Below are 20,273 nucleotides of genomic sequence, written 5' to 3' on the forward strand. Positions count from 1 at the left end.
ATGTGCCCAGGTTTTATACCTTTTACACAGCACCAACTGGGTAATCCAAATCTCGTGTTCCCAGGTCATAGCCACTCATATTTGGCTCTAAAATAAACTACATTGGGGGGGGGGAAGGGTTCTGTCTGTTGCTATGACCATAAAATGATAATTCTGCAGCTTTTTAGTTGATTCAGACTATACCAACTATCCACAGAAGAATGAATGAAACATTTAGAGTACCAAGAACTAACTCCCTCATAACCACTCTCTAACATTCTGCCAACTGGTAACAGCACAGCGGTAGAGCTGCTTCCAAAAACACACACAGCATAGCAAAGCCAGTGAAACATACACAACACCTCATACCCACAACATGCATGCCTAATGTATGCACATACATCTACTTTATAGATGTGTGCACATAAATCTACTTTATAGGCCTTAGCTCTAAGAATTTCTGAATCCCATGAAGCAGACGAGAACGAAAAGCCCTTCATACCTGGTAAATGTCAGAAAGACTGCTGCTTCCAGAGTCACTGGTGATGCTGCATCCTGAATGGCTGGAGGACACGTGGGTCACCTGTGGGTGCAGGCTGTCAGTGAGGTGCAGTTTTGTGAAGTCTGCAGGGAGCTGTGGAAGGAGCAGGAAAAAAGAGGGCTTATAATTTCTATCAAGAACTTCAAGAAGACATGTTTTAGAACTATGATACTATACCCTGCTGCAAAGCATTGATTCAAAAATATTGTTAAAAAATATCTCTCTATTTACAAATTCAAAAAACTTTTCAGTACTGTCCTATTAACCCAAATCACAAAATGTTAAAAGTTTAAGAGCATATGATGAATCTCAATAATATTGAATTAAGTGTCTACATAGGTAGGTTAAATGATTAAGACGCATGGATGAGCATTTAATATGGTAAACTACAATTTTCAAGTATCAAATAAATGAACAAATCACTCTAGTTCTATTGGTTAGCAATTGCCAACCAATACAACTTTGTAGCAATACTTTTAAATAGCTAAGGAAACAAACAGACTTCTGGTTCATTCATACTCAAATCAGGTTTAAAAGCTTTTTTTTTTTTTTTTTTTTTTTATTTAGCATTTTGTAAACAGTGAATCATATTTCCATGATACTGTGCTATATGAAAAAATATAAAACACCTCTAAGAACTTGGATTTAATAGTTTACAGACAACGTTCACNATATGAAAAAATATAAAACACCTCTAAGAACTTGGATTTAATAGTTTACAGACAACGTTCACCTATATGTACGTGTACACACACATACATACACACACACACACACACACACACACACACACACACCACTCACTTACTGTTCTTATTTACACAGAAACCACCTCTTGAAAAGATTTCACAAACATCCCTCAAGTGTTTCTAGCACACCTGATATGTAAGAGAAAACGCACTATGCATTCAACAACTGTTTAGCGACCCCTTCTGTCTGACAATGTGTTAGTCAATTAGTGAGCTGAGGAAAATTCTGCCAGGACTAGGATCCTGCACTCTTACCAGTCATTTCCCCCTCCCTCTTCCCCTCCCTCCCCTTCTCTTTGAGGCAGAGTCTCACCAAGAAGACCAGGCTGGAACTCACTCACTGGCCTCTACCTCACGAGCACCGTGATTAAAAGCTGTGACCAGGATGGTTAATTCTTTTGAACTGATTAAAAAAAGAAACTACATTTGTGTACAATATACCAATAGTATTGATTAGTAATACTTTAGAAAACATACCAAGCTGACTAATCCTTTTGAATTAATAAATACTAGATTTATGTACATTATGCCAATAGTACCGACTAGTAATACATTAGAAAACACACTCTAGCTGGTACCATAAGACACCAATAATATTCTCTCTTTGCTGCTGTATTCTGATCCTATTTAGCTAGTAAAATCTAGTAAGGACTTGCCTTAGAAACATTCCAGTCCCTTCTTGGACTCTCATCCTCTCTCCAAAAAATGTAATGCTGTCACAGTTTAGAGGAAGCTTTCCAAGAGAGATGCTTGGGCTTTACTCAACAAGCAGAGTGGATTTACATTCCACAGCCATTCAGACCTGCCACGATGCCAACAATCTCTATCCTACACATATATGTTTATCAGTAGCTTCAAGTCTGTTTAGAAGTATTATTTTTTCTAATTTGAAACACAAAGTGTATAAGACTTAAAAATGAATTTAGTACATGGCATACAATTAGATAACAACAACAACAACAAAAAACCAACCAACCAAAACAAAACCCAAAAACAAAAACCTCCTATGTTCATAGAAATCAGAGAAATAGTGAATAAAATCATCACAACATTAACTATCTCACCAAGTGTGATCACTGAAGACATTGTAAAATATATATGACTTAGGGAAATAACAGTTTCTCTATAGACATGAGACAGGTGCATAAGCATCTCTACAGTCAGAATCAAGCTGGTAACTACAAAATAAGTAACTGAAACCTAATGGTTGTCACTTATAGACATGACTCAGACTGACATGGACCGCATGAAAAATGTAAAGATTAACAACATCAAGTAAAGTTACAACTATCTAGTGGAACTTTCCTCACTAAATGATGATGCAAGGCTCACAGGACTGCTCTCCCTGAACATCCTCCCTGTCTGTCACTATGCAGAGAAGCCTGGAAGTGGTCAGAGCTCAATCCTTCACAGGAGAGACCTGTCCAGCTTCTATATGCTACTGTGCACTCACCTATGTATGCCCTTCTTCTTGGTATCATAGCTAAATGATTCCCTAAGTCCAGAACAATAGTCTGGGGACTGAGAGAGAGAGTTTTGCTCTCAGCAATTCAGTTCCCTTTAACAAGCATTTACTGGTTCCCTACGCTTAGAGATGTTCAGCTATGAGCAGGAACTACAAGGATGAATAAGACATCTTCAGTCCAAACTTTGACCTCTGCTAACCCAGAATCACCAAGACATGTGTTAATTAGCAGTGGAAAAAGAATTTAAACTTAATTTTTAAAATGTACTTTTTATTAAGTGCTGACGATCAAGCTCAGGTGTGTACAATGTTAGGCAAGATCTCTCCTCCACTACTAATCTATGGCCCCAGTCCCCATATTAGTTTTAAGTTCTTCCCCACCATCTGTGTTCCATGGAAGGGAGCACAAAACAATGATGAACTAAGCAGAGTAAATGTTAATTAACTATTTCCTTACATTAGAAGTAGAAATACTGATGCTCTGTTTAGGAAACTTAAAATTATCTTTTTTGCTATAAATCAGAGTGACAATTTTAAATCTTGCTGAGTATAAGTTTGGATCAAGGTCATAGAAAGGTAAATGTTAAAAAAGATGTCCCTGTGAGGTACAGTGGGATGTGTATTGGTGTGGCCCTACCATGCCTGATGGAAAAGCAGCCAGAGGCTGCTGGGATAATGAGAGTTCTTAAGAGTCAAACAAAATGACAAACTATGGGTGTTAGGAGTACTGAGGCTGACAGGCACAAGCTCCAGGCTCCAACCAGGCTTCCAGAACAGAGAACCCTGGAACCCCAGGGAGAGTCACTGGGGGTCTAAACTAACATCTTCTAAAATGGAACACTCTCACAGCAAGACTGGGGATTTTGCTCTGCTCCCAGCTTGACCCAGTGCTGACTTGTACAGTTTGTGCATTGTGTAATAGAATTCCATATTAAAATGGTATCAGGAATTGCCTCATGATTTCAGCTGTAAGTCTGAAGTTCTGACAGGGGATGGGGTAGGGTTATGAACCTGAGAGTGTACACAATCACAATCTAACCAATACAAAGAAAGAAGGAAAACATTAACTTATTTTAAGTATTCTGATCTTTAAATTTAATTATCTGTTTATGCGTGTGTGTGTGTGTGTGTGTGTGTGTGTGTGGCTATGCCTGTACTGTAGCACACTGTGGCAGCCAGTGGGAAATTTCTATCAGTTGGTTCTCTTCTTCCACCAAGTGGTTCCCAGGGTTTGAACTTAGGCCGTCAGATTGGAATCAAACACCTTTACCCAGTGAATCATGGTCCAGCATTTCAATCATAACACAAATATATTTACTAGAAATCAATAAGTAAGACAAGTCAAAGGAATCTGTTATATATTGCATATATATTATAGTGATTATATATGAATATATTACTGCTTAAAATTTTCATGGATCAAGAATCCTACAATCCTAAAAATGAATATATTACTGCAGACCACAATTTGTTGTTGTTTTGTTTTGTTTTTTTGAGACAGGGTCTCACTATGTAGCTCTGGCTATCCTGGAACTCACTATGTAGAACAAGCTGGCCATGAACTCACAGAGATTCTTATCACACAAGCCCTGGGCTCCTGGCCCACAAGGACAGTGACAGCAGATTACTGTAGGGCTTTTCTGCTGTCCTCCCTGTTTGGAAGTTTGGTGAGCTTTGGTTTTCTGTTTTCTGTTTTGTTTTGAGACAGGGTCTTGCTATAAAGCCCTGACTGGCCTGGAACTCATTCTCCTGCCTCTGCCTCCTGTGTGCTGGGGTTACAGGAATGCATGATCACATCCTGTTTAGACCACATTTTTATAATCCACCATTAGACGAATAACTGGACCACAGTTTAACTGCCAACATGGCTAAATAAATAAGAAACAAGAATTCTTATACTAGGGCCTGGAGAAATGGCACAGTGGTTAAGAACGCTGGCCTCCTTTCTAGGAGGCCTGGGTTTGAGTCCCAGTACCAACACGGTAGCTCACAACCTGCTTTAACTATAGTTCCAGTGAATCCAATTCTGAATTAATTCTGACCTCCACAGGCACAAGGCATGTGCATGGTGCACATACATATATGTAGGCAAAACACCCACACACATTAAAAAAATTAAGGAATATTAAAACCAGAAATATAGTATATATATTTAAATCAGATTATTTTAACCTTAGGTTTACATTCAATATAGAAATGAATGTCAATTAAATAAATAAAAACCTACAGCAAATCATAGTTGCATGAACTTAGGTACCCTCTGTGCCTTCATTTTATTAGGAACAAACAGGGACACTGCCAGAGCTAGCTTTAAAAAAGATCTCCAGGACTTAAACCTTACACATGAGTAGGTATACTTGATCATCACTGATTTGTTAATTTGTAAAATTACTCGTTAATAACCTCCACCCAGAACACACACACAATGAGCAGGAACACCCTGGTTTGAACATCACTACGACCCTGTAGAACTGGTAGAAGAAGTCCAAAGGCTGGTGACAGTGGGCTGCCTTCCTCCCCTTTCCTGTTCTCTGTGGAGAAACCCTGGGTGGTAGATAGCTGAGCAGCTACGCCTCGGACCCATAGTCCAGCTGGGAAACACTTTGGGGGCTTCTATTAATAGATATGAGCTTCATACTTCATAATGCAGAGCACATCTTAGGACAAGTTCAAAATATATCAACTTAATTTTATTTAATCAGTATTCTCTGAACTAACTTTAGAAGTGCTTTATTTCAAGCAATAGAGCACACAAGACTTGGGACAAGGCTGGGATCTATCCAGCCTTCTCAAGCAGTGTAACCCGAGTGAGGCAACATCCCAACCCTATCCCACCACACCTACAAAATCCAAAATCATTACTACTACTGGTCCTAAGCATTCAGGGTACAGGACCCTCAACATGAGTGTAGGAGCTTTCTCCCAAAGCAAAAAGGACATCCTCACAATTTTCTTAAGTTTAGAATTATAAACTTTATTCATTATACTGCTGGGCAAATATCCCCCACAACATACTTTAGGGTAACTTCTGTAGTCCAGGCTGGATTTGAACTCACTAGGCAATGAAGGAGACCTTGAACTGCTCATCCTCATGGCCCCACCTCTTGACTTCTGGAATTGTGAGCCCTGAGGATAGATCTCAGGGCTTAATATATGCTAGGCAAGGGCTCTACCAACACCCCCAGTTCACTGGCTAACTCTTCTAAATTCTAATTCCTACATTTGTAAGATGGGGGTAAAACGGAACACAAACAGGGTGTCTGGTATCTCTGAAGCAAACAAATTAGTAAGCTGACAGAAGAGCGGCCCCAGTCATAAAGGACTGGTACTCTGAACCAAAGACTTGGGAATCTATTGGATGCTGGAAAGAAGCACTGGGTAGGAGAACATGTAGATGAAGTCCAGCTCAGAGACAAAAGTGAAGTGCTTCAGTGGAGTGACAGAGCACATGATTCAACTCCAGTGCCATGTAGTCTCAACTGCCATATCCAGTTCTGAGACTACACGACAGTCTACGGACACTACACGCCAGGCCCTTTTCTAAGTTAGGATGTATGGATATGTTATTTTGTTTAATTCTTACAACAATCTTGGGAAGCCAATAACATAAGAGGAAACTAAGACACGGGAAAGTTAGAGGTTCTCACATCTTACAACAAATCCATCCAAACTTCACGCATGTGTGACTCACAGGGACTCTGATGCCATAGAGGCAGCCTGAGCCATGCAAAGGCTCTAAATCTTTGAGACTGGTGTTCTCTATACAGGATGTGGTGCTGTGCATCATCAGTGGCTCCCATTTACTTCACAATCTTTAAAATGTTTATGGAAATCAGCAGCAATTGCACTTTTAAGGCCCTACACCCTAACTGTGTGAAACTTCTTCAGGTTCCTTTTGCTGCCCGAGGTTGACATTCAACCCTATAGGTGGGGGTCACTTTTGCCCTGTGTTCCTTACTGGAAAAGTACATTTTTGTTAAAGTTTTTTTTTTAAGGTAAAAATTAACTACATAAATAAAAACAAAATAATGATAACAATAATCCTCGAAACACATAACTCTATGGTACCTAGTTCTAATGGAAGCGAACCTTGCATTTTACACATATGTAACTGAAAATTGGGGGACGGGGGGCTAATACGCTGCTAACGCTGACTTTCACCTTCTTAGGAGCACTTACGCAATAAACAAAAATTCCCGAGAAAGTCCAAATTATTTCTGGGTCATGTAGTCTAAGGATCTTTGATGACAAGTATGGCTACTATAGAGTCACTCTCTCAGGAGGCCCAGATGGCTAAGCCTCTGTGCCTGAACCTGCTTCCCTGCCCTTCCTTTCCCTTCTCCTCCTCAAACTTAGATCTGTAGGAAGCCACCGGCTTAATAAACTCAAATTTGCTTCATAAAAGGAAAAAGAAGGATGGCAACTAATGGCAGACATAGGACTTAAAAAAAAAAATCATTGTGGGCCAGGGGGATAGATTAGCTGCTAGATGTGCTCACTATGAAGGTCCGACCAGGTCAATCCCCCAGAACCCACATGGAAGCCCAGTGCAGTGGCACACATCTGTAATCCCACTATGCCTATGGGGAGAGTAAGACCGGAGGCAGAGACAGTGCATCTGCAGGAAGCTTACCAGCAAGCAGTACAGTGAAATAAACAAGAGAGACCCTGCCTCAAACAAGGTGGACACAGATAACTATGAAAGGTTCTTCTCTCATGTCTGCTCTCACTGTGGAACGTGTAACCCACACTCATACACACATGCATGCTACATAAGTAAAAGGTATGCAGATTTTTTCAATCACCTGGTTAGCATGACACCTATTTAAACCATAAGCTAGCTCCTTTGTCTGTTGTCTCTAAATGTTAGTGATGATCACAGTCTTCACTGTGGATGCTCATATTGGCAAGTGGGCACCGCACTGCTTGATCTAAGACTGATGAGGAGCTCAGGGGCTGCCCCCTCACTGCTGCAGACAAGGAAGCTCAAACCCTCGTGTGTCTTGTCCAAAGCTCCCAGGGGCTCCATATGTCTATGACTATACACAGGCAAGTTACTGAACCAAAGACAAATATGGCATGTGCAGCTGGGCAAAGGGAACACAGTCGCATCCTACAAGGACCAAGTCTGACTTATCAGCCTCTTGTTTCCCAGAGCTCCCATGATGGCTGCTATGGATGCAGTAATCCCTGAAGAGGGAGGAGCCGATGGTAACATCAGCAGGCTGTTTCTAGAACCAACTACACAGCCAGCTTGATGAGCCTCAGAGGAACGGTGCTTGGTTATCTCAGATGAGAATGCACAGCGGAGCATGGAGTTAGGGAAAGGAGAGCTTAAATTCACAGAGAAAGACTCCTAAGGACTCGGCTGTTCATCCTCGTCTAGATGAACAAATAACCTAGAGATGGATTATTTGTATCTAAGATAATGCAGATGTTACATATTGTTGCACTGCACTGTTTCTGAAATAAAAACCTCAAAATATTCCTATATTCCATGAAGGTATAATTTTGCACTTCAAGTATTTTTGACCTATGGTTGACAGGGAGAGTGAGCCAACTGAAGTTAGTTTAAGGAGAAAGCCTCACACAGAATGAAACGTCTTAACTAGTAAGTCATTTGGAACGCCTTAATACTCTCTTACACATGCACACAGACGTACTTAAGTCTACATACAATGCAATGGCTAGACTGGCTAGGTAGTCACTAATGTCCTCTTTCCACAGACAAATGGATCATGTATCCTATCTGCTCATCCAGTTAAACAGATGCCGTGTTATGCGTTGAAATCTTTAGTAATGTGAATAATCAGAAGAGATTATGCCACTTCTATACTTTACTGATAACAATTTCCCCAAAGACCCTCTGTTATCTGTCCCCTTCCCTTAGAGAGCCTCACTTCTGATACAGCAGAGCCACGTGCTTTAAAGGAGGTCAGCAACTCTCAGTTGGTGCTTAAAGCAAGAAATGCCTATCAATCAAGAACACTGGATTTTACACAAAAGATAATAGACTTCTATTGTATTCAAACTACCATATTTTGTTTGGTTTGGTAAAACCAAATATATGAACTCATAAAAACTATCCTTATTTTCATGAACTACCTGTGATACATTTAACACACTGAAATTTTGTAAATCTTTAACTTCCTTATGGAAAAAGCTCTGATTAACATTCAGGCCAAGCACTCCATAGGATCATGTTCAGTCAGGATTAGACAAACACTAAAGTCCATTTGCTTATTCAGTTTATTATGTGGTCAAATATTTATTCAAGGCTGGGCTTGCTAGCTATAGCAAAAAAAGGAAAGCGGACTCCACACGTTCATGAATCTAACTGGTACATGGCGACAAATACTTAAAGGAGAAAACTGTCACAATGTGGTAAGGACAGCCTTCAGCAATGGCAAAGATGGCTGATGTGACAGACAGCAACTTCGTAGCCATGGTGACAAGCTTCACATGTGAGACCATGAAGAGTTTTTGTTTTTTAAATTGCAGTTATTTTCTAATGGAGAGATTCTAATCATACCATGCAAACACAAACCATGTATGTAACATAGGTTTTCACATATTTACACACAGCATTTACTATAAAGTATACTTGGTATATAAAGCTTAGTCTAGCAACATCATTAAGCCAAAGAAATGTAATAACTTGTCTATGAAAAATTCTTGTGCTGTTCATTCAACATAAAACTGTAGTTTTAGCTGGGCAAAGCTCATGCCTTCAATCCCAGGACTCAAAAGCAAAGGACGCCATGAGGTGATTCAACTGTGAAACTGTGTCTATCATAACATATGGCTGACAGGCAGGTTATTTAAGTAATTTTATGAACTGAAAATCTTCACCATCTCTCCTATTTCATGTATAGATACAAATTCTATGCATGGGCCCACACATGTTTTCCTTAATCTTAAGAGACAACTTAGATTCTCTGTTCACAACTGCTTAAGCTGCCAACAAGAAAAATACTATATATTATTATTATTAATCTAAAACCTCAGATTTTTCTCTTACTTTATAGTGAATAAAAATGTTTATTTTGGAATTTCTTTCAAAAGATGGTAAGCCATTTAATTTCACATTTGTTTCTGGGGGCTTGATGTATCAACTCTGGCATATTAGAGAATTCTGCAGTTTTGGCTGTCTGGAGGGCACTAAGAACTGACTGAATATTTATGGGTATTACTCAGTGACCAAAGCCAGTAGGACTGTATGTTTGAAAACTGCAAGAAAAAGAATACATTTTTCTTTTTCCTTCTCTTTCCTTTTCCCTTTCTCTAGGCACATGTGAAATGAAGTCGAGAACATGTTATATCATATTACCCTAACACTATCTCTTCTGCCAGTGCCCCACCGTATCTCATGACCTTCTGTAATCATTTGCAAAGATTTACTTACATAATAAGTTGAGCAATTATCTTAGGTACATTCCTTGTAAAGCAATACCACCTTTAATGTTTTATTACACTGCATAGCTAGGTTTGCTTTCCTCAAATTCTGCTACTCTCTGAACTTTTCTGGTCCCTGTATATATGTGTATTAATCTGTTATCCTAGATGTACATCAAAGAAACAGAATAGCAGTCATCCAGGTACACTCACACAACGGACTAAATGTAGTCTGTGATTTCATTAGTACACATGCATGCATGCACAGATACATATACACAGAGACACACACACATGAGCAAAAGCATTAAAAACCTTGAAACATCTTTAAGTATAAATCACTGACTTCTATAAAATGGAAGTCACTCCACTGGGGTAGCAGAAGGCACTCTGGTCCCTTCTGAGGCCACTGCCCGGCTTCTGCCCTTGTTTGCCTCTCGCAATGATTTAATATCCCTTCCTATCTTTTTTTCATACTGTAGTCAGAGCAAACCTTGAAGACATGATAGAAAACCTATACAGTCGTGGTATTCCCCTATCTTCTACTGCTTCCTCTACTCTTAGAATACTTAATACTTAGCACACTCCTGACAGTCTCACCTCACTGCTTTCTCCTGATCATTCCTTCATCTTTTCCTATCAGTCTCAGCACTGGGTGCATAGAGAATTAGCTTAGATAATTTCAACCAGTTTGGTCAGGGCCTCTCCCTAGTGTCCACATTCCCTGCTCCTGGATGAGTAAGTTCTATCTCCGTGCTCATTCTTCTACCACCTCAAGCCACAAGTTCCTGGGGGATGCTCCTGTGACTTCTAGACTATTTCCCATCAAAGAACGTCCATACCCTGTACAGCAACTGCTGATGTAATGGGCACTTCTCTTGCTGGATGTGTTGGATGTGTCTCCAGTGAACACATCTGCCATTAGCCTCATGCTCTCCTAGAAAACATGAGCCCTAGTGTGAAGCCAAAAACTTGCATTTGGGAGAAGCTGACCATGGCGGCCTGACCCCACTGTTCTCTCCCCAAGATCTGTTGCTGCCCGCTCACCAGCAATCATATGTGGCACCATTAAAATACAATGGGATGATTTTTACAGCACAGTTCTCTTCCTTTAAGAAATGAAGCAATACAGTTAAGCAATAAACTTGTATTCCCAGCAAAGACAACAGAGTTAAGAATGAAACTTCTAGAATTTACAATTTTTCAACTTCCTAACTTTCAGACAGCAACAGAGAAGCCTGGAAGACAGGGACAACTCTACTTGGAACTTCAACACTCAGTCTATCACTTAGCAACTCAACAGGCATTTATTTACTGCCATCCAGCCATGAGCCCATCATGGCTCCGTAACTAGTGATGCCAGTGATCAGGACTGGCGGAATCCCTGCTGCCTAAACTAGAGCTTGAGGGTGGCTAGGGAGAGGAGGAAAAGAACAATAAACAGAGTAAGTCGCTAGTAGGCACACCCAAACCTGGCTGTGTCGCTCACATGAGGGCTGGGGTTGGGGTGGTGACCAGTGAAATGAAAGGATGCTCTGAGAACACTACATTGGAGATGAGAACTGACATGAACACGGAGGAGTCAGCCAAACCAAGAGCTGCAGGAAAAGCGAAGGGAAGAGGGGAAGGGAAGGCGGGAAGATAAGAACTGTGATGGCACACAGTTCGTAGTCTGGAAGGGAGTCTGTAACAAAGGCTAGTATGTGGGCAGCGGGGACTAATGTCACTAAAGCACACAGAGAGATGGTGCTCTCTGAACAAGTGGTTAGTAATATCCTGTCACAATTTATAATACCATCCTGAAAAGGGTTGGGGTAGAAGTAAGAAGCAAGTCCGACTGGAGTGCCTGGTGCCCTGTAGACTACAACACACAGCCTCTCAACAAACCAGACAACATTCTGCAGGGCCTTGGTATTCCACTGTTCAACTCGTCCACAAAATAAAACTCTGTTTATTTAAAGCACCATGGAGGGATTAAATATGCATCACAGATTGCTACTAAATCTTAAAATTTAGTACTGCTATATTAACAGATAACCAAGTTTCTAGAGCACAAGTGGGTGGTCCAGTTAGAATTCTGAATTACTATAAAGCGTTATTTTATCAAATTCAGACACTTGGTTTGATCAGTACCTAACATCTTCACAGTCAGCACTGGGAGCCCACAGGCTAATGTGAAGCTGTTGAAGATAATGCAGTTCCAGGTTGGCTGGAAATCACTTTCATGCTTCCTCAGCAGTGTGCACCAGACAAGAGATCTGGCCTCTGCACCCAGCCATGGAACTGTAAGAATACAGAGAGGGCTGGCATGGAGAAACCCAGTGACATGGAACACCAGGCCAAAGCAAGCTGTATAAAATCACCAGGCCAGGCCCACTAGGATCCATCACTATCTCTTCATTTTAGTTGAAGGAATGGTTATGTGGAACTAACCCACTGATGTACAGCATTGTTAACACTAGAGTTCAGGCTATTCTTTTCTGTAATTAAAATAGCACTCAAAATTTCTACATTATAAATAATATCACCTTTTAAAACAATATTTCTTTAAAAAATACTAAAAGGATACAATAACTCACAATTCATTGTTAATTATGTTAATTGTGTATGTAAAAATTAATAGTGTTCTAATCTTAATTTTGTTATATATGCACATTCCTATGGCTAAACACTATGAGGTGAGTTCACTGAAGAAGACAGTGCATAAGAGAAAATATGATTCTGCTGTGTCCCTAACCAATCAGTCAACCAACCAACCAACCAACCAACCAACTAACCACCAACCAATCAACAAATTCCTGAGTTTCCTGTCTCACCATCACTACTGTCATATGCTCGGATACTGAAGTTTCTAAGACAGTTTGCTGTCTGATATAATCCATACTTATAGTCTCCCTAAATTGAAAGTCTGAATTCTAAAACTTCATATAATCTAAAAATTCCTAAGCATTTTGTATATAGAAAAAATTTGCTCCCAAGTTAAACAATGTTTATTTTTCAGAGTATCTAGAACTTGGAACAAAATCCCAATAGCCTACTATACTAACCTTTGTTGCCCTTATTGTTATAAATGTAAACCTGTCAGTTGCTGATATTGCAGGCTACTTCTGCCCTTTAGCCTTCATTTCTACTTACGTTTTGCCACAAAGGGGAAAGGAAAATACACTTACTATAAATATAACACAAGTATCTGTGAATCTAAATTTATCAATGTTTACCTATACCTCAACTTTTATATTTCTATTCACCTCTCAAGGACTTCCATAAATATTTATGCCATGGCTTTTTACATTCTGGAGTAGCAGCTCTCAAATTTCCTAATGCTGTGACCCTTTGATACAGTTCCTCATGTGTGGTGACACCCCCCACCATAAAATTATTTCATTACTACTTTATGACTGTAATTTTGCAACTATTATGAATCATAATGTAAATATGATATACAGGGTTATCTAATATGTGACCCCCCCCCAAAGTGGGTCATGACCAACAGGCTGGGAACTGCTATAGACATTCAAGGTAGAGAGATTAATCTAACAGTTAAGGAGCCCACTCTCATAAGGCTGACATTCCAGGAAAGAAAATAAATATAAAAACATGATCAACAAAAACAAAAATCAAAGTAATATATTTGTCAGAGAATTCAAGAATTCAAGTGTAATAAAAAGACTTTGGGACTGACCCCCACCCACCCAGCCAGCCTCCCACCCCTCACCCCCACCCAGGCAGCACCACCAGCTGCAATCTGAGTAAGGAGTACAGAATATAATGGCAATATGCTGATTTCTAGGCAAAGCAAACAATTAGCAGGTGAGCCCTGAGGTGTCACCTATTCTGTGAAGCAGACAAAGGCCAAGGAGAGGAGAGCAGAGTAAGTAACAGTGCAACAGGCACTCGCCAGCTGCTTTAGCTAGAAAGTTCTGCAGCACGTCTAGCCCACACAGCAGCTCTAAGCACGATGCAAGCCTGGCACGCTGCTCCCCCTGGGCCCTTCGCCTTTACTCTGGGTCAGTCTGCTTCTTTACCCGTACAGGCGTACTTGCGCAGACTCTGGGGGAGCCTGTCTACCTAACCTATCTCATCCCCCTTCAAAAACGAAGGCACCGGGGTCCCAAAGTCACCTCGGATTGCAGGATCAGCAAAGCTTCTCAGGACAGGCTCTGCCTGCCATTCATGAGGACACTTAGCTATTGTGATGAGGATACATCCTGGACAACCAATTGCTCTCAAGTGAAGTCAGGGGAATCAGAACTGAGATAATGATCAGACAGACCGCACTTGACCAGGACTACTTAATCATGCATGCCTCTTGTTCCCTACCCCAGGTTTCACCATAAATCTAGAGCTCATGTCAGCTCCTAAAGACAAACTTAGATTAACTAGACCCCCTTTTCCAATGCACTGATTGAAATGGTTTCTGCTTTTCCCCATGACTTATCTCTGTCACTGACATAGATGGGGCCAGGCTTCTGCTCTGAAGCTATGGTTACAAGAAATCACATAAAATATAAAAATAATAATTAATAATGATGATCAAGATGACAGTATGAGGAAGACAGCATTTTGATACCATAAGGGATAGATTCTTTGAGGTGGAAAGACTGTTAAGAGCCAGAGGATCAGGTAGTTTGCTGTGAGAATGTTTCTCCTGCTGATGTCACAAGTGATACCCAGAGTCTCACCAACATGGCTGCATGGCTGCCTAAACATGAGTGTAACAAGTATGACACAAACAGACATTCCAATGTGGACAGGAGAAAGCCCACAAAACCTCAGCCCTACTCAAAGAGCGATAGCAACCGAGGGTGCTGAGCGTGGGAGAGACACCAGCTGGCTGCCCAATGCCAAAGGCTCAGCCCTGAAATGTACAGGCAAGTGACAGTTACAGACTGAGCAGGACATATCTAGGTGTGTGTGTGTGTGTGTGTGTGTGTGTACATATATGCATGTATAACAATCAGTTAATAAAAAAGGGAGGCTATGAATTTGAAAGAGCGAGGAGAGTGAATGGGAGGGTCAGAGGGAGGAAGGAAAAGGGGGAAATTATGTCATTACATTATAATCTCAAAAGTGAAAGGGAGAAAAGATTCGAGAATTAAGTAATGTTAACAGAAGATAACAATCTCAAGCTGTTCTTCCTTTTGAACTAAAGCATTGATTAAAAGTTGCACATGTGTGAATACACATGCCAGTGGGGAAAAATACATAAAAAGCTACAGAAATATAAAACAAGAGTTCACTTACATTTTTTTAAGTAAAGTTAAACACTTAAACCTGCTCTTACAATCTTCTAAACGAGCTGGGAAATGCATACTGCCCCCAATACAGAAAAACAGTTGGAGCTGGTAAAGTACAAATGGGGTTGGATAGTCCATTCACATCGCTATGCCCTTACAAATGAACCTCACTCTTCAGTGCTTTCAGGGTTACCAACAGGATCAGCAAGCTTCCGGAGACAGGGGCCTTCCCATCCCATTGTAGAGTAGTGTCAAGAAAAGCTGATACACACCAAACAAAAAGCACCAAGGCAGTCAGACACATGCTCAACCACACCAAGTGTGCTCTAGTGTTTCTACTAACTGTGGAAAACCAGAGAGCAAAAGGCAGAAGCCACAGGGATGCCAAGCAGTCCCCAGGGAACGTATGAGTTAATTAAGGAGGGACATGCTTAATTACAAGGTGAACAATAACTATTACCATGGAAGGAGGGAGAAGTAAAGAATCTGACTTGCAGAAGCTTATATTTCAGTGAAAACAGTTCAAATCTGTGAGAAATTCTGAAATGAGCGGACTCACACACCCAGCCACAGTTAAGCAAGGTAAGAAGAGATGAGTTACTACTGGAACAGACACTTCCAAATTCTCCCAAGTCAGTGTCACTTAACCTGTAGAATGAAGCTAACAAGAAGCAACCTCTCATTACCACGTGCCTCCTCTCCGGGTGACTGGTCACCAGGGCCAGAAAGGTGCATTTACTCATTTACTTATGAGATGATGTTCAATTCTCTCAATTCCTGAAGGATTCCCTGAGGCCATAAGCAAGAGGGAGCTTATGAAAGTTTCTTCTTCCAGGAAGGTGCTGCAGTGGGCGAGTGGGGAGCACAGTCAACAGGCGGGATCAGCGGAGCGCGGGATCAGTGGAGCAATGTGCTACTGGGCTAGAAAGACACAGGTGCCATTCTGGGTTGCCTGATGGTGGGACAAGCTCAGAAGGAACAACCGATACCCTGAGGAAACTGAAAGGAGACTCCAAACCAGGGCAGGTGTGTGTGTGTGTGTGTGTGTGTGTGTGTGTGTGTCAGTGTCAGGGGGTTGGATTTTAGAGCATTCAGGTTGCTTTGCTGATACCAAACTTTCAACTGGAAGTTGGTCACTAAGATATGGACAGTTCCATCATTGCACATGAAGGTTTGGCATCAGCACGTCTGTGTGGTTTCTTAGTGTTTTACTGCATGTCAATTTGGGGAGGGGGTGGAGAATGAAGTCATGGCTCAAGAATCTGGCAAGCCCCTGAATTCCACTGTAAAGAAGCATCCTTAAGAAGCTGGATCTGAGTCACTTAATACCAGGCTTCAGATAAATTCTTAAATGGTTACATAACAACACTAATTTTTTAGAACAAGAAAGGATTTCTTTATATATAAAAAAATGTACTGACTGCAGTGCTTCCTTTCTGTTCTCCATACTGTGAGTCTGTTCTGCCAAATCTTTCCACACACCAAAATTTCAATTACATACATGAAATGTCTTTGCCTTTTATCTTAATGAAAACTCACTCTTCAGACTGATGCCCATCATTAATCGGATTACCCAAGTAATGTCTGTCTTTCATGCAAAATAACTCATTTATTTTTCTATGACAGTTATTTATATTTATATACCATATTAATGTATGGTAAAAATGATAAATTAAAATATTAGAGAATTTCCACATCATCAAATAACTGTATTAAAAATCTTAGATCATTCTAAACTCCCGAGTCTTCCCACCACGCAGGCAGCACATCTGAATGAACAGCAGGAGTTTTCACTTGAACCCTAACAATCTGACACAGAGCAGGCACAACCTTTAAATTTGTGAAAATGAATAAAGAACATTTACTTAAAATGAAGTCCTTTTTTTTACACATTTATTTGAATTATTTCCTAAAACTGGGTGTCATAAAATTAGCAGGAAAAATTCTGTTTATAGTAAACCAAGAACATCTTCATAGGTTCTCATCCTATGAGAACAAGTGTCACACACAACACACACAAATATGCGTAAGTCAGGAGAGCTTTCTTTCAGTACTGGAGTGGGGTGAGAAAAATCAGACAGAAGATCTCATCCTAACTCCACACAAACACTGTGTTTAGAACAAAAAAGCAAATAATCATGCTCTTTCTTATACCTTCTGCATTAAATTATTTTCCCCAAACAAAAGGGTTTTTTTTTTTCCTTTTTAAAGGAAAATGCAATATGCACAATTAAGAAGTATACAACTCCTACATCCTGGCCTTTCCATTTTTTTTCTTCTTCTTCAAAGAAAACAGCACTTATGAGCTCCATAAACTATCTTAAATCCCTGAAATCATATCATAATAGAAAAGCTCTGTACAGCACGACACATAATGGCACAAAAGGCACATTTAAATATGACCCTGTATCCCATGCTTCTGTAATCTATATTAAGTTGAGAACAAACAAAAACGTTCTACTTAGATCATTTATCTAAGGAAGGTAAATCAGAAAGATCGGCCTTAGGAAGAAATAGAATACATACCATGATATAGTCTCTTTCGTTAGAAAAGGCAAGAAGAAGGGATTTAAATTAAGACCTGGTGTATAAAAGCTGAAAGCATAGAATTTGTATCCACATAATGAACTGATGTCTCCTCTAAAGACGTCAGATTGCTGCTCAGCTAAACCATCTAAAAATACCTCCTTGCAAACACACACGGCATGACTACAAAGGCAGGTCTTACTAAGCAGCTCGACTTGTACAAAAATCACTTAATAAGTGAGGAAAATGGTGAGGTACTTAGGTAAAAATTAACACAATTTTTTTTGTCACATCAACTGTGATTCTTTTATGAGCTATTTTGCAACCAATTCCAATTTGCAGAAAGCAGTTAATGAAGGATCTTAAAAATGAATTGTAGTTGATCTAAGATGGCCAACAGAGAGTCATATTCTATACTCAAAGTCAGTCTCTGCCAGGCGTGATGGCTCAGGCCTGTAATTCTGGCACTTGGAAGGATGAAACAGAAAGATTGCCACAGTTTAATGTCAGCTTGTTTCACACAGAAAGTTCAAGGCCAACCAGGGCTAAATAGTGAAATCCTGTCTCAAAACAAAGAGAAAATAAAAGATAAAACCAAAACTAAATTTTCTTAATCAATGTTCACATGAAAAATCAAGACAAATATAACACAGCTGGAGAAGCAAGAGGAAGTCATGGATGGCATCCGTCCATGTTAGTACATGTATGTAATTAGCAGCACTTCATAGACTGGAAAAACAGCTCCAAACATGTAAACAATCTCTGACTATAATACAGTTACCAGGAAGAGGTGGGGTTGCTGCCCGCATATGAAGGACTGTAGAGGACTACATAGGTAGAAAATTAGCTATGCATAAGTTTGCAAGAAAATTCTGAGAACATGACTTCTGAAAACATAAACCTTTAAAATAATCTCCCTATTTACATGCTACCATCTATAAAACACAAAGAATTCCACTTTTCCTTTAATATCTGTGGTGGTTTGAATATGCTTGGCCCATAAAGTGACACTATTATGAGGTGTGGCTTTGTTGGAGTAGGTGTGGCCTTATTACAGGAAGTGTATGACTGTGGGTGCGGGCTTCGCCAGTCTTTTGTTTGCCTTTGGAACAAGATGTAGAACTCTCAGCTCCTCCAGTGCCATGCCAGCCAGGACACTGCTATACTTCCTGCCAGGATGATAATGGACTGAAGCTCAGAACCAGTAAGCCAGCCCAATTAAATGCTGTCCTTTATAACAGTTGCCTTGGTCACGGTGTCTCTTCTATTTTAGAGAAAATAAAACTTCAAGAGGTTTGCTTAACTACTGTATATCTAGTCAATATCAGAACTTGCCTAACCATTGCATAACTAGTCAATACCAGGACAAAGAATCCAAACAAGTTCTTTAGGTTCTCCACTACCCAGGGGAAATAGTGCCAGAGACTTGAACTCAGGGTCTTGCCTATGCTAGGCAAGTGTTCTATTAATTACCTACATTCCCATCCCCGTGTGTGTGTGTGTGTGTGTGTGTGTGTGCCCATATACATAAATACATATATACATACATACATACATACATACACAGACACACATACATACATATAGATACTATGCATATATACATACATACATAGTTTCAAAGAGTTCAGCCCACTGTCACTTGGCTCCACTGCTGCTGGGCCTGTGCACAGTGAGGCAGAACACCATGGCAGGACACTGTGGAGCAAAGCTACATGGCAGCCTGGAAGCTGGACGAAGTGTCTGGGGATAAACCTTTCAAGGGTCTGCTTCCAGTGACCCAATTCCTCTAATCCAGCCCCACCTCCTAATTGTCCACTCAGCCAGGGATTTGTTCATCAAGGGATTGTTCATCCAGTGGTAGAGTAAGAGCTCCAACACCAACCACCTAACAAGTGCTACCAGCTGGAGACAAAGACTTCCAAGAATGAGCCTTCTGGAAAATACTTCATTTTCAATCATAACAGAAGGCAACATCCTTTTTATGGCAGCTCAGATGACACTTAAAGTCGGGAACAATAGTGAGAACAGATGTACGTACAAAGGCATTACTTGATACAGCCCATGAAAGAGGTGTTCTAATGCTGCCTAATACAAAGCCCTACCTACCCACCAACAATGCACATCTTTCAGGGAATCAAGGCTGAGCCCAGGGCCAAGCCAGGGCAAGAACAACTATCTTTGATGAATTTTGGGTCACTCTGCTACATCTAGGTGAAGGCATACTATAATTTAGGGTGTAGTTATTGTTGTTGTTGTTTTGTTTCGTTTTGTTTTTAGAGGTGTCCAGAAAATAAGTGCTATGGTTAATGCGGGCTAAAGAAATGTTAAATGGTAACCAGGGTGGACATAATTATTCATTTAATTATATTTCACATGGC

The 20,273-nt window shown here is 40.4% G+C and overlaps 1 protein-coding gene and 1 pseudogene across 1 annotated transcript in view; both read right to left on the bottom strand.

The window, feature by feature from the left end:
* The window catches only part of LOC115062413, a 1,825-nt pseudogene extending 1,756 nt beyond the window's left edge, over positions 1-69 (bottom strand).
* Positions 68-20,273, bottom strand: part of Rapgef2 (Rap guanine nucleotide exchange factor 2) — a 175,411-nt gene continuing 155,205 nt past the window's right edge. Inside the window, exon 9 of the mRNA XM_029538030.1 lies at positions 68-613. Within this exon, the coding sequence (XP_029393890.1) occupies positions 476-613 (138 nt within the window). The 3' untranslated portion in view covers positions 68-475. The remainder of the gene's footprint in view (positions 614-20,273) is intronic.

This window comes from Mus pahari, chromosome 4 (genome assembly GCF_900095145.1).
Source record: "Mus pahari chromosome 4, PAHARI_EIJ_v1.1, whole genome shotgun sequence".
Classification (NCBI taxonomy): Eukaryota; Metazoa; Chordata; class Mammalia; order Rodentia; family Muridae; genus Mus; species Mus pahari.